Raw genomic sequence first — 14,753 nt, 5'->3', positions numbered from 1 at the left:
TTCATTCTGATGCAAAAAAATCTAACTCACTGTATATGTGATTTAGGTGACTCTACAACCTGAAGACTGCCTATGTGGGTAGAATTTGAAGGAGGAAATCAGTTCATAGTGAATTCCTCAGTTATTGCTCACTGTGTTTAAGTCGTGTCACAATTTTCAAAAGAGACTGCACGTTCACTGAATAATCAAAACATTAAATTTGTTCTAAGTATGCTGTTTTGAAGTTGAATTTTGGTTGAATTGTTCTGATAGAATTCAGAATAGAATTCTCATAGAATTTCACCTTTTTTAGTCTTTGCGCTCTTCCTTTAAACAGAGGAAGCTGAGGCCAAAGTTAAGGCTCATAAAGAACTGTCATCTCCTACATCCTGTGTTCTTTCCATCCCACTCTCCCCTCAAGCTCTTCTGCTTCTTACTTCATCACCTCCCCCACCCCCATATAAGTATCAGAATAAAGTTTGGCCGTGTGGTAGCTTATTTTTAGAGATAATCTAACCCCAAGGTGGATACTTAGGATACTTTTATGCAGGCTTGAAAACAGCCTATGTTTTCTGATTACTTGCTATTTAAAAGAACACAAAACTCAAAAAGAAATCAAGCACACTTGATATTGAAACGGAGCTTACCTTAGAGCCTCGTTCATTAAAGATTATTTCTACATCTAGGATTTTGCCAAACTGCTGCAGAGATAAAAATAAAAACATTTACTTATGGTCAGGTTTTTATCCACATATTTTGTTCTCTTCTGAAATGGGAATAGTTTATTTTTCTTCTTCTGTTAACTACTTATTTAACTTCTATGTTTGTATTTGTTGGTAAGTTCCAATACCAGGTTCTGATTTTTCCTCATCACTGAGTTGACAGTTTCTCCTTTTCTCACTTCGCTCACTCAGGCAATTACCCACCTCTACGTGTGGAAGCATGTTGTCCAAACATATTTACAGTGTTAGCCCATTAGATACTTCATGTGGACAAGAAGTTGGAATTTTCCTAACTACATCTCTTATTTTTTAAAAGTCTCAAATTTAAAGTCTAGTAAGTAGAATAATATACTATAGGAAGCTGTTCACCTCCTGTTTTTATACAAGCAAAGTATATTCACTATATAAAACACAGTAAATAAAAACAAAAAGGAAAAGGGAAAACAGAAAATAAAAGATCATCTGCAATCCTACCACAGTAATGTTTTAGTACACAGCATTCCAGGCTTTCCCTCAGGCATGTGGAGATAAGTAACAATTGACATCAGATATATTCTATATATTGATTTAAAAAAAAAAAAAAAAGATGGAGTCTTGTTCTGTCACCCAGGCTGGAGTGCAGTGGCGCAATTTTGGCTCACTGTAACCCCTACCTCCTGGGTTCAAGCTATTCTCCTGGCTCAGCCTCCCAAGCAGCTGGGATTACAGGTACCCGCCACCACAGCCAGCTAATTTTTGTATTTTTAGTAGAGATGGGGTTTCACCATGTTGGCCAGGCAGGTCTCAAACTCCTGACTTCATGTGATGTGCCCACCTCAGCCTCCCAAAGCATATACAGCTTTTATTTTTTAACTTGGCAATAGATTATGAACAACTATCCAAGTCAATATGTATCTGTGCTACCACTTCCATAGGCTACGTGCTAGTCATCATTTAAATATCTCAATAAACATCAAGCATATTTTAAACAACAGCTCTCTTTATTAATTCTTTAAGTATTTTAACATTCAGAAAAGCAAACAAAAACTAAAGACACAAAGCCTAAACTCTATTGTTAGGTAGCTAAATAGCTGTGTAGAGGTGTTACAAGAAATACAGTAATTATTTAGGGGAAAGTATATATATAAAAAGACAAAACTGTTTTAATCAATGCTTGGATGAAATGAATTGAAGTTATATGCAGAAAATTTCCAGGTATCTTTTTTGGCTCATATTTCCCTCTAAGTATTGGAGTCATACCTGATTATCTACTTCACTTGTATTTCCAACCTGACTTTGGGAAATGTGGAAAAAAAAACTGAAAAATAGAGCAAAACAAAAATCATTTTGTTCCATTGGACTGAATCATTACTATCTTTATCAAAAAACTTGTATTAATAACCCTAGTTTTCTATAGTAAGACATTGATTTGGTTTAATTTAAAAAATCATGAAAAACGGAAAATGTCTTATTTTGGATGGAAGGGCATTTATGCTTATCCTATAAAACTAAGATTTGTATGGTGCTTTGGAGTTTGTTTTATATTTTCTAATGCATTCTTATAATATCCTTCTAGAGTAAGGATCACATTTCTTTTATGGTTAAGGAAAATGAGGCTAAAAGAAGCTATCTGTCAAGTTTATGAAGCTAATGAAATGGAGCATGGAATACCCGCTCTTTACCAATGTTACTGTTCTTCTAAGTAATAGAGTCACAATGTGGAAGAAAATAAAGCAACTACACATCTCTGGTAAGGAAAAAATTACTTCTTTTGCACTTTATGCCTTATGAGAAAAGGGCACAATACATTTCAATAAATCACTAAGGCAGATCTGCAGTGGACACTATTTTTCTGACTCAAGAGAAAACACACCTCTGACAGATGAGAATGTACTCTATTCTCACAGACCTTCGGAGACTAAGATTCTATATTAGCTCTGATAGTTCAGAAGAGAACCTAATAACTCATGGCCCCTAGAAGTTTCTTCTGTATAACCCAAGTCTTTTATGCTGCCCTTTATTTTCTGTTGTTCTCTTCTCCGAAGAAATGGCAAATATGTGGTTACCATTTTCTGTGTAAAAGGTCTTCAAGTACTTCAAGAACATCATTAAATCTCAACTCTGGCCTTCTCTTTCGTGTGGAAAACATATCTAGGTAGTCAGCTATAAATGACTGAATTTCGCCCCAGTGTCTTGTCACCATGAAGCGGCCACAACCAAGGCTTAAAGAAGATTTGCTTTTCTAATAAAGTACTAGGCAGCTATCCTAATGGAATTAAAAAAAAAAAAAACTGATTTACTTCAGAATCTTTCTCAATCTATTTGTAGTTTAATCCTAAAGTAATAATGACTAATAACACATCTGGGGGATTCAAATCTATTTTAATTGTAAAATCCATAAAAAGACTTCAGAGACTTACCCCAAACATCTGCCGGAGGTCAGGGTCCCGGAAGCGGAAAGGAATATTAGAGACATGCAGCCGTTTCGGGGTAGATTTACTCTCTGAATTTTCACTACTTTGTGTCTGTGACTGCTGGCCATCTGTCTGTGCTCCACCTTCTGTCTGCTAGGCAAAGAAATAAATTATAATGAATAAAAAATAAACGCAATTACTTTAAAATAATTAAAGTTATCCCCCACAGTAACCATCTCCAAACAGGGTATGTTTAAGCAAAAATTACAGTTGTCCCTTCAAAGAAAACACCACCACCACCACCACAAAGATGTTATTAATGCTCTTAATGCTATTGTCTACAAACAAACTGTTGGTGTTTTGAGTATTTATAGTATGCTAATAAAATGGGAGATAAAAAACACAGAAGTACTAAGTGACTTGCCCAAGATCACATGGAGATACATTAGGATAATGCATCTAGATACAAAAAAAAGTTCCTTTATTCATAGACTCTTAGTAGAACTCTCTATTTCCAAGATATTTCTGTTTGGAAAATAGAGAATCTATTGTACTTAGTTATGGAGGTCACTGCATGTTTTGCTTTATTATCTCAGGCTCTCTTAAAGAAATGAAGTAAGAGAATATTCTTCTATTTCATTCCCTCTATTAACTCTAGTATTATTACTATGTTGCTAAAGTATTATATTATTATTTATGGAGAGGAGAAACCCAGTAACAACTGAAGAAGCTCTCCTCCCTAGATTATGCAATTCCAGCTTACTTTAGTACAGGGGAAACCATCCTTCTGTTGCCCAGAGCAAAGTGCATTTAGAGAATCTAACTGTTGGAAAAGGTTTTGAAAGACCTTGACTAATCTGCTATTCAACAAAAAAATGCAAGATTTGTACATATCCGCAGTTAAAGAGCTGTGGATGAGTGTGGGTATGCGTTTATTTATTTTTTTAATTTTTTTTTTTTTTTTTACTTTTTGGACTCATTTCAATGGGTTGTGCGTGGTAACCCAATATGCTTAAAAACACACACAAGAATCACACGCAGAAATCAATGTTTCAAGACAGGACAGTTACTGTATGTGGCTACACTCTGGTATTTTCTAGTTTGTTTTCGTTTTTCTTACCTAGCATAAGCCAGTAAACTGAATTTATAACCCACTAAGAGGTCACAGCCTGAGGACTAGAAAACAGTGAACTAAACAACCTCTTCAAGTGCTCAGGTACTTCTGAAAACTACGTTTTGCTACAGTATCCTCAGCATCATTCAGCAAGGAGGGAGGCAACTCATGCCCATGTCCCCATGTTATACTGAAGGAGACAGAACAGGGGGCTTCCCATGGGCCACCCATGTAAGTCAGTCAGAGCACCTGGACTCAGATTTCCCAAACTTCATGTGATTTCCACTCAATCACACTGCCTTTCCACGTGGCTTTCAAAGTCATTGCTAAGCCTTGTTTCCATGACGCCACACTCAAGTTTTAAGTGAAAATCTATTATGAAATGGAAACTTTTTTTGGAAACTACACTGCTGCAGAAAAAGCACACTGTCAAGAGTCTCCGTTCTGGCTGTAGTGGATGGGAAGAAGAATCTACAACATGTGGTCCATGTGGTCTACGGGGTAGCTGCCCTTTTTTTTTTTTTTTTTTTTTTTTTGAGATGGAGTCTTGTTCTGGTACCCAGGCTGGAGTTCAGCGGCAGAACCTCAGCTCACTGCAACCTCAACCTCCCAGGTTCAAGCAATTCTCTGCCTCCACCTCCCAAGTAGCTGGAATTACAGGCACCCGCCACCGCGTCCAGCTAATTTTTTGTATTTTTAGTAGAGATGGGGTTTCACCATCTTGGCCAGGCTGGTTTTTGAACCCCTGACCTCATGATCTACCCTCAGTTTTCCAAAGTGTGATTACAGGCATGAGCCATCATGACTGGCTAGGATAGCTGCTTTTTAAAAATGAGTTTGGGGGGGTGCTGGGAGGGGACCACTAGAACTGTCATTGAACATTCATTTGCTGCTCTCCAATCAGGAGACTCCAGCACCTGCAGAGAACACCTGGAATCAGAAATGAACACCTGAGTAATGACCCTCCAGGACATAAAGATGGTCTTCCGATGAGAAAGCCAGGGACCCCAGACACCGCGTGTCCTACATGGAATTGCGGACTGGCCAATGGTAGGGCCCATGAGGAGGCCTGGGACTTTCAAGGATGGCCCTGGGCTATTCTAAAAAACGTTTCCATCACCAATACCTGTTTGAATGGGCCCATGACTGTAAGGAAGGCACTATCAACTCACACCAATTCCAAAGGAAGAAACCCAGGGTCAGGGGCTTCCCAGTGAAAACAGGCACATCCCCTTGAAAACCACACCCCAGACTAGAGTGCATGGTCCTACACTGGACAGACCTTGTGGCGGGTCCTCAGGATCCCAAAACAGGCTGCTGAGTGACATGAGCTGAAGGGGGCAGGGACAGGCGCTGGGAGATCCTGCCTGTGCAGAAAAAGTCCTCTCAGGAACAAACCACATTCCCAATCTGGTGAACCACACTCAGTAAAACAAAATCCAGGCCAAACAGCTATGCCTTCAACTCAAAAGGAATCTGAAGAGTACATAAGTTAGTTAAATATTGTAACCAAAGCAGTTAGGGAGAGCTTCCGAGATGATGAAAACCAAGGGGAAAGGGATGGAAATGAACAAAAATGACCTCATTAAGCCAGAGGCAGGCAAAGCCACCCCACTTCTAGAAAAGTGTAAAAGTAAGAGAAGAGCTCAGGTTCCTAGGGAGAGGGACAAGAGTTGAGGGTGACTTGGTACCTGCAAGCAAATTCCTTAACTTCCCTGCCATCCTGGCACCTCATGCCCAACACAACCTCTGGTATTGGGACCAGTGTGGTGTCAGATGGCTGCTCTCCTTCAGGCCAGCCTTGCTGTCCATGCAGCAATGCAGGCAGGCAGTTGCTCATGTAGAAGACTTTCTAAGGATTCCACTGCCCAAGGGCTGCACGTCTGTCTTCCATGAAGACAGACGCCTGGTGGCCACTATCTCCATTCTTCTTCAGTCTCGTCCTCCTTGTGGTTGCGGATGCTGTGGACCAAGTCCTGTGGATTCTTGTCAAACATGCGGTCGATGATGCCCTTCACCATCTTGAGGACCATCGCAGTGACTCCCGGGGGCCTCACCCACTGCCTGCAGATCGCTGTGCTGCCAGCCACTGTGGCGAGGCAGGCTCCCAGGCCAGGGCGGCAGAGGAATCCAAGGATCCTGGCAGAGGCGGTGACCCGCTCAGCAGGGGTCACAGTTCTACTCTGGGCCTCTTGCAAATGGTGGACATGCATTTATTTATTTTTATTTGCTTTTTTAAAAAAATTGAGATAGTATCTTACTCTGTCACCTGGGCTGGAGTTTAACAGCGAGATCATAGCTCGCTGCAGCCTCAACCTCTTGGGTGCAAGTGATCCTCCCACCTCAGCCTTCCAAATAGCTGGGACTACAGGTACACACTATCAGCCTAGCTGAATATGCATTTTTAATCATCTATCTCTTTTGCAACATCCCAGGCGTGCATTTATCTAACTTTTTTCACTAAGTCCTCAAGAAAGTTATGTTGAGAAAATTTTTGATAAATATCTCACAGGTGTGACACATTCTAGGCATGCGATTTTGAAGTATGAATCTGGCAATTGAAGAACCTTGTGTTTTTACTATTCCCTATGACGGGCGTGCCAAACAAGATGGCTTGCTGAGATGATTAAACCAACATACTTTTAAAACAGGAGTGGAACTTACTGTTCTTATTCTCTCAAATGAGACAGAAGTGAGTCCCCAACAGATTCTTCTAGCTGACAGGATGAATCCCCTCCCTTTGACTTTCAGGCTAAAAGAAGCTGTGAATCAGAGATACTTTTGGCTCAGAGATGTTAGCAACCATCTTGAAATGAAGTTTGAAACTTTAAAATATAAAGGACAATCAGGAATAAACTCCAAATGAATACCAGCTTTTCAAGTGTCAATTTAAGTGATGGCAGCTTTTTATCTCATTCCATTCAGGCCTTGCAGATGGCTTAAATGTGCAATGATTCATGTGATATAAAAATAGCAGAAAAGGGAAGAGCTATGAAGCAATGTTCTGTGAAACAGTAAGGTTTTCAATCATCAATCTTGGCACAATGCAGACTAAACAAAACAAATTCCATTTAAAGATGAAACTCACTAAGTTACTAAAACAGCATCAAGCAAACCAACATGCAGTCAAAGCAACAAGCATCAATTACAACTAATGCTCATTCAAGTACCTTCAAACTTGCCTCTTACATCTCACAGTGGGATCACATAAAACTTTATCTTCAATCAAACTTTAAAATCACCAGATCTGGTCTGCAAGATGACAATGTATCACTCTGAGGAAAGTTAAAAAGACTGATTCCACAAACTCCAAATTACACCTTTATATATTAACTTTATTTGCAGCCCATGTTATCTGTCATAGCGTATGTGAAGTGGCAAGATAAGTGAAAACTAATAATTACTTCAAAGTATGCTGCCTGAAGTGCTTATCTGTTGCTTTTGATAGTTCTTTGCTTCTCTGAAGACACAATTTAAGATCAGAGGCAAGACTGGGTAATTTTGCAGTGTGTAGTGAACAACCCCCACCTTTTTTTTTTTAAGTATGAAATCTGTAATTCTATGTTGATCTGACATGTAGGAAAAGTGATCTATCATTATTTCCCAAATTCTCAAGACTTCTCATCTAATGCAATTTTTAAGCTGAAGTTTAACATGCATAGATAAAAATACATAAATTACAAGCATAGAACTGAATATTCACAAAGAAAGTACACCCATGTAACCATCAAATTAGATCAAGAAACTGCATTCCAAGAGCACCCTAGGGGCCCACTCTAGTCACTGTTCCCCTGGCAAAGGTCATGATGATCCTGACTTCTAACTCTCCAGATTAGTTTTGCCATTTGTAAACTTAATTAGAAACATGGAATCATACCATATGTACTCTTTTGTGTCTGGCTTCTTTCATACATTACATTCATGTAACATGCACACATATATTGTTGTAATTTATTCATTCTTAGTCCATTGTATAAACAACAGATTTTGAGCTGCTTATAGTTTTGGATATTAAAATTAATATTCCTGAACATTCTTGTTTATGTGTCTTTTGGTACATACAAGCATGTATTTCAGATATAGATATATACATCCAACAGATATATATATACATATACGCACGCACGCACACACACGCATACACACACACATGTATGAGTGCATTTGCTGGGTAAGAATATGTGTCTGCTCAGCCTTAGTAGTACTGCCATTTTTTCCAAAGTGGTTGTAGTAACTTATACTCCCATCAAGTGTATGTAAGAGTTCTACTCGTTCCTTTTTTTTTTTTTTTTTTTTTTTTTGGAGACAGAGTCTTGCTCTGTTGGCCAGGCTGGAGTGCAGTGGTGCGATCTCAGCTCACTGCAACCTCTGCCTCCCGGGTTCAAGAGTTTACTGTGCCTCCACCTCCCAAGTAGCTCGGATTACAGGCATATGCCATCATGTCCAGCTAATTTTTGTATTTTTTTTTGTAGAGACGGGGTTTTGCCATGTTGACCAGGTTGATCTGGAACTCCTGATCTCAAGTGATCTGCCAGCCTTGGCCTCCCAAAGTGCTGAGATTACAGGTGTGAGTAATCCCATCCAGCTAAGTTCTACTTTTCTTAGTATTATTTTCATTTTAACTCTTCTGGTTAGCGGAATTATATTGTACTTTTAATTGTATTTCTCTGTGATTAATGAAATTGGTCATTTTTTCATAAGTTTATTGGACATTTTGATATCCTGTTTTGTGAAATGTCTGCAAATTCTTTGTCCATTTTCTAATTAGGTTGACATTTTTTTGCTTATGATTTGTAGTTCTTTATAAATTTTGGATATGAGCCCTATGATAAATGTATTGCAAACAATTATCTTTCTATGTGCTGTAGTCTAGCTCTCAGATTTTTAACACAGATTTTTAACTTCTTAGTGTCATTACCACCAAAATGGCTAGTTCAAACACCCATTTTTGAATGGACATCATTAACTTCTCCGTTTGCTTAAAAATCCCTACCATAACAACTGTTTGACCTCACTGGAAGCAAGAAACATTGACTTTGCAATTTCCTATCTCTGAGTCCTCACCTGTAGGTGTTATTTGCCTTTCTACCAAATTTAGGTTTCAAATCCAGTAATTTCAATCTCCTTGGTTGAATCCACCTATAAAAACTACAACCATGAATGACTCTAACCATCAATTTTATCTAAGCTTGAACCCAGGCAGGTACCTGATGCTGGAAGAAGATCACTCAACTACTAAAAAAAAAAACAGTAGATGCCTGGTCACCAAACTAAAAAGGGTCCAACAATCTTACCAAGTTTCTTCAGTAAGCTAGTGTTCCCACTTTCTACAAATACCTTTTCAAACTTGCTTTCCTTTCTTTAAACCTCAGATCTTTGTTGTTGTTGTTGTTGTTGTTGTTGTTGAGACAGAGTATGCTCTGTTGCCCAGGCTGGAATGCAGTGGTGCAATCTGGACTCACTGCAACCTCTGCCTCCCGGGTTCAAGCAATTCTCTGCCTTAGTTTCCCAAGTAGCTGGGCTTACAGATGCCTGCCACCACGCCCAGCTAATTTCTGAATTTTTAGTAGAGACAGGGTTTCACCATCTTGGCCAGGCTGACTCTTGAACTCCTGACCTCCTGATCCACCTTTCTCGGCTTCCCAAAGTGCTAGGATTATAGGTGTGAGCCACCGTGCCCGGCCAGATCTTTTCTTCTTTCCACTTATACAGTTTGGTTAAAAAGTGGGAATCTCTATAAAATAACAACTATTTATTGAGTGTCAGACCCTGATCTAAACCTTTTAATAATATTTAATAGTTTACTAGTTGCCAAACACTGAGCTACTTTACATATTTTAATGAATGTAATTATTTCAACAACTCTATACAATAGGTGCTTTTTTTTTTTTTAAGTAAGCAAATAGTAGGTACTACTTTTTCTTCTCATATTTCAGATGAGGAGTCTGATGAACAGAAAGAGTGTTTAACTTAAGTAATGAAGCAAGGATTTGAACCCAGGTAGTATGCCTCCAGAGTGCATGTTCTTAACCATTATACTGTACTTTACATGTATTATTTTCTTTAACCCTCACAGTAACTCTATTCAACAGGTACTAGCGTTATCTCCAACTGACAGAGGAAGAAGCTAAGTGCAGAGATGTTCAGTTAGTTGGCCAAGGTCACACAATAAGCAGACTAGGAATTCAAAACTAGGCAGCCCAATTTCATATGTGTAATAACTTTTTTTCTAGCATTGTACCCATCCTCTCTTCTCATCAGAAGCAAGAACCCATATGAATTCCATCCTCTCTTACACCTTCTTAGGACTCTCATCTGATGTAGCAAGAATCTCCCAGAGTGGAGACAGGCATGGGTAAGAGGCAAGGAAGAGTGCACTAAGAGGTAACATGGGTTCTATACCATTTTTTTTTCCCCAGAAAGGGTTTCCCTCTGTTGCCCAGGCTGGAGTGCAGTGTGGCAATCTCAGCTCACTGCAACCTCTACCTTCTGGGTGCAACGGATCCTCCTGCCTTAGCCTCCCAAGTAGCTGGGACAACAGGTGCGAGCCACCACGCATGGCTAATTTTTATATTTTTTGTAGAGATGGGGTTTTGCCACATTGCTCAGGCTGGTCTTGAACTCCTGAGCTCAAGCGATCTGCCTACCTCAGCCTCTCAAAGTGCTGGAATTACAGGCATGAGCCACTGTGCCTCCTGGGTTCTATACCTTGACAAAAGAGAAATTGGTCAGGCTATGCGGAGAAAGGGAAAGGGAAGGGAGAGAAAATAAAACCAGCCAAGGCAGGCTAACATTTAATTAGGAAAAAAGCCAAAGAACTACTAAACTGATGCAGGGACCTAAAAGTGGTTTTTCTGTACACAGTAGAAATAGAAAATACTGGTCATGCTATATTAATGTACTTATATGAGATCATATCTCACACCTGACATTCTCATTTTAAGTTTATCCCAATATAGACTACTAATTGCTGAAATATACAAATCAGAGAGAGAAAAGGAAATAAAAGTTTTTCAGTGTTATCTTTGTGGAAAGTGGACAGTTAATCCGATCTAAGAAAAATCTCAGTCTATACACAGCACTGGTTTGCATTATTTTCTATTGTTAGCTGCTGAGCACCTTAACTGACCATATAAACCACCCTTCCAAGTTGTGATTTTCCCTTTTGTGGTCATTATCCAACCTAATGTATCCACTGGGCAGGGGATAAAACAGAAGAGGCTGGATGGAATCCATTCACCAACAGTTTACAGTGAGGACTGGCAGCAGTGCTGGCCTGACGCAATCACACAGCTAAAGCCTATACATCTACCCTTCAAACAATTCATCTTTCCTGGTGCAGCTGAGCTAGCCATCAACACTACACAGGAAGCTGGTGCCAATTACATTTAATAGCAAATTAGATTTTTGTCTCAAAATCTCATCCCAGAAATGAGGACTACAAACGTTTTTTCTTTCTTTTTTTTTTTTTTATGAGTTCTAACTTTTAAAATATTTATAACTAGGAAATAGATTCATTTTTCTGACTCCTCTATGAAACAATGGAAATATTTTAACTATACATTGTGAACAAATGTTCTATCACAATCTAAAGGGAATTCTGAGTGATAAGATTAAGTATAACTTTCCGAGTCTATCAGATTAAGATTAAACACATACTACTCTGAGACAGATACTATGGAATCTCTTAATGAATTCAGAAATACTTTTACTTATGAATTATCCATTTTCTTCAATATTTATTTTTCCTCTTTCCCCCATAGAAGTCTTCATTTCTTATTCTCATCTCTTTGAGGCTAACAGAGAAAAAAAGTGAAACAGAAAATTCAGTTTAGCACAGTAAATTTTTTGGGAATCTGATTAATGTCTGAAAATACCTAGGTTAAGCATCCTACTTTAATGATAGTTTGGCTGGTCACAGGATTCTAGGTTGGAAAAAAAAAATCCCTTCAGAAGATAACTCTCAGTTGCCTTCTAGCTTTTAGCCTTGTTTCTGAGAAATCTGAAGGCATGATTCCCATCTCCTTGTGACTTTTTTCTTCTCTCTTGTAGCTTGTAGGACTATCCAAATATGCCCAATGTTCTAAAACAGTATCCATAGTGATATGCCTCAGTGTGGACTTACTTCATTTTCATCTATTTTATGGAGAATTCTGTAGTCTCTTTCAAGTAGGACATTAATGTCCTCAGTCCTAGAAAGTTTTCTTGAGTTATCTGGTGATGATTCCCACTCTACACATTTTATCTTTCTTTCTGGAAGTTTTATTATTGGATCTTCTGGACTGGTCCTCTAATTTTCTTATCTCTTCTCTTGTATTTCCCATCTCTGCCTTTTGGCTCCATTTTTCTGGGATATAGGCCCTTAATCTCTTATCTGAAATCTTTGGGGTCAAATGCCTATCAGAATTTTTAGAACTTTAGAAAGGTAATATAGAATATAACCCATAATGTAACACCCACCCCTCATCCCACCCACATACAATGAGATCTGAGGCAGTGATATTTCTTTAGCAAAATCTATAAATGACAGAAATAGGCTGTGTTGTAAACTTATGAAAAATATAACTTTCAGAACGTTTAGAATTGTGGATAAGAGACTATAGGCTAGGTGTAGTGGCTCACATCTGTAATCCCAGCACTTCGGGAGGCCGAGGCAGGTGGACCACCTGAGGTCAGGAGTTCAAGACCAGCCTGGCCAACATGGTGAAACCCCATCTCTACTAAAAATACAAAAATTAGCCAGGTGTGGTGGTGCACACCAGGAATCCCAGCTACTTGGGAGACTGACGCAGGAGAATCGCTTGAACCCAGGAGACCGAGGTTGCAAAGAGGTGAGATCACGCCACTGCACTCTGCCTTAGGCCACAGAGCGAGACTCCATCTCAGAAAAGGAAAAAAAAAAGATGTAGGACTCTATTTCTTCAATTTCATCTTCAAGTCAGTCAAATAAAGTTTTTCATTCTGTTGCCATATTTTCAACTTCAAGAGCTCACTTTCCTTTTCTGAAATTCAACCCCAATCCCCTAAACTAGCATTTCATTCTTGTTAAGTTGATACAATTTCTTATCCCTCTGAAGATATAAATGTAGTTGTGGGGAAAGGCTTCTCCTCCCTCTAAGGTGGTGGTTGTTGTTGTTGTTGTTGTTGTTGTTGTTTTGGTTTGTTTTTGTTATCTATCTTTAATGCTGTAGGCTTTCCTCGTACCTAGTCATCATTGGTTGTCTAATCAGGGCTTAAAAGTTGAGGGGGTAGGTGACAGGTAACTAAAAAACTGGGAAGTCTGAGTAGGTGGAGTGGAAGCTTCGATGATTCTGTGATTCATTCATTCTAAGTTGTCAGGTAAGCAATTTGTTCTTTAAGTCTTCAGTAAGTCAGGTTCTCCAAAAAAGTCTTCCAATCTTCCAACTGATGCCACCAGTTTCTGAACTTCTGAAATTTTTGTTGTTTAAGGAGAATTAACTTCATATATTCAAAACTGGAACTAGTAAGTATTTAATAAAATCTTATGGTACTGTGTATACGTGTTTTAATAAAGGCAGCAACGTAGGGCAACATAGCCCATGCTTGTTGACATGTGTATTTTGGGAAACACTGCTTGCTTTCAAAATAACCTTCATATTTCAAGTGAAAAAGAGCCTACTTTATAGTCCTTCTCCAATGCAAACATGAAAGGCTAAGTTAGAATAAGCAGATGAAGTAGGAAATGAGATGCGGTTATCATCTAATGGCACGTCCATAAATACAAAATTTTCTTCCTTTTTCTGATCTTTAGAGCCTAGAACTACTTCAGATACAAGTTGGGGATTATTGAAATGTTTGTGATACGGAGACATGGCAACTAACTACAATATGGGATTCAGAATAGAGAAAAAGATATTACTGGAAAAAATGAAATTTAAAATAAGGTTTGTACTTTACCTAATAGCACTGTATCAGTATAGCTTATTGCCTGGTTTTGAAAATTCTACTATGGCTATGTTAGACGCTAACATCAGGGGAACTGGGTGAAGGGTACGCAGAAATTTTTTTGCATATTTTTGCAACTTTACTGAAAATCTAAAATAATTTCAAAATTAAAAGTTTTGGCTAGGTGCTAAGGCTCACATCTTTAATCCCAGCTCTCTAGGAGGTCCAGGACTTCGACACCAGCCTGGGCAACATGGCAAAACCCTATCTCTACAAAAAATATAAAAATTAGCCAGGTGTGATGGCGCATGCCTGTACTCCCAGCTACTTGGGAGGCTGAGGTGGGAAGATCAATTGAGCCTGAGAGGTAAAGGGTGTAGTGAGCTATGATCATGCCATTGCACTCCTGCCTGGGCGACAGGGTGAGACCCTGTTTAAGAAAGAAAGAAGGGGCCGGGCGCGGTGGCTCAAGCCTGTAATCCCAGCACTTTGGGAGGCCGAGGCGGGTGGATCACAAGGTCAACAGATCGAGACCATCCTGGTCAACATGGTGAAACCCCGTCTCTACTAAAAATACAAAAAATTAGCTGGGCATGGTGGTGTGTGCCTATAATCCCAGTTACTCAGGAGGCTGAGGCA

At 39.1% G+C, this 14,753-nt stretch overlaps 1 protein-coding gene across 35 annotated transcripts in view; it reads right to left on the bottom strand.

The window, feature by feature from the left end:
* The window catches only part of RBFOX2 (RNA binding fox-1 homolog 2), a 290,327-nt gene that overhangs the window by 39,342 nt on the left and 236,232 nt on the right, over window positions 1-14,753 (bottom strand). For 22 of the 35 annotated variants that reach the window (XR_004265710.1, XM_032269671.1, XM_032269667.1 and 19 more), the window contains 2 exons: window positions 3,101-3,247; window positions 627-680 (listed from right to left, as the gene is read on the bottom strand). Coding sequence is in view for 34 of the 35 variants with exons in the window: in XM_032269671.1 (XP_032125562.1) it covers window positions 627-680; window positions 3,101-3,247 (201 nt within the window). In the remaining variant the exon portion in view is untranslated. The remainder of the gene's footprint in view (window positions 1-626; window positions 681-3,100; window positions 3,248-14,753) is intronic. The other 13 variants (XM_032269668.1, XM_032269703.1, XM_032269673.1 and 10 more) reach the window with 1 other exon arrangement.

The sequence above is a fragment of the Sapajus apella genome, unplaced genomic scaffold, assembly GCF_009761245.1.
Source record: "Sapajus apella isolate SASKATOON/1434 unplaced genomic scaffold, GSC_monkey_1.0 scaffold197, whole genome shotgun sequence".
In the NCBI taxonomy this organism is placed as follows: domain Eukaryota; kingdom Metazoa; phylum Chordata; class Mammalia; order Primates; family Cebidae; genus Sapajus; species Sapajus apella.
Note: the sequence above shows the minus strand (reverse complement) of the source record. Positions and strands in the feature narration are given on the sequence as shown.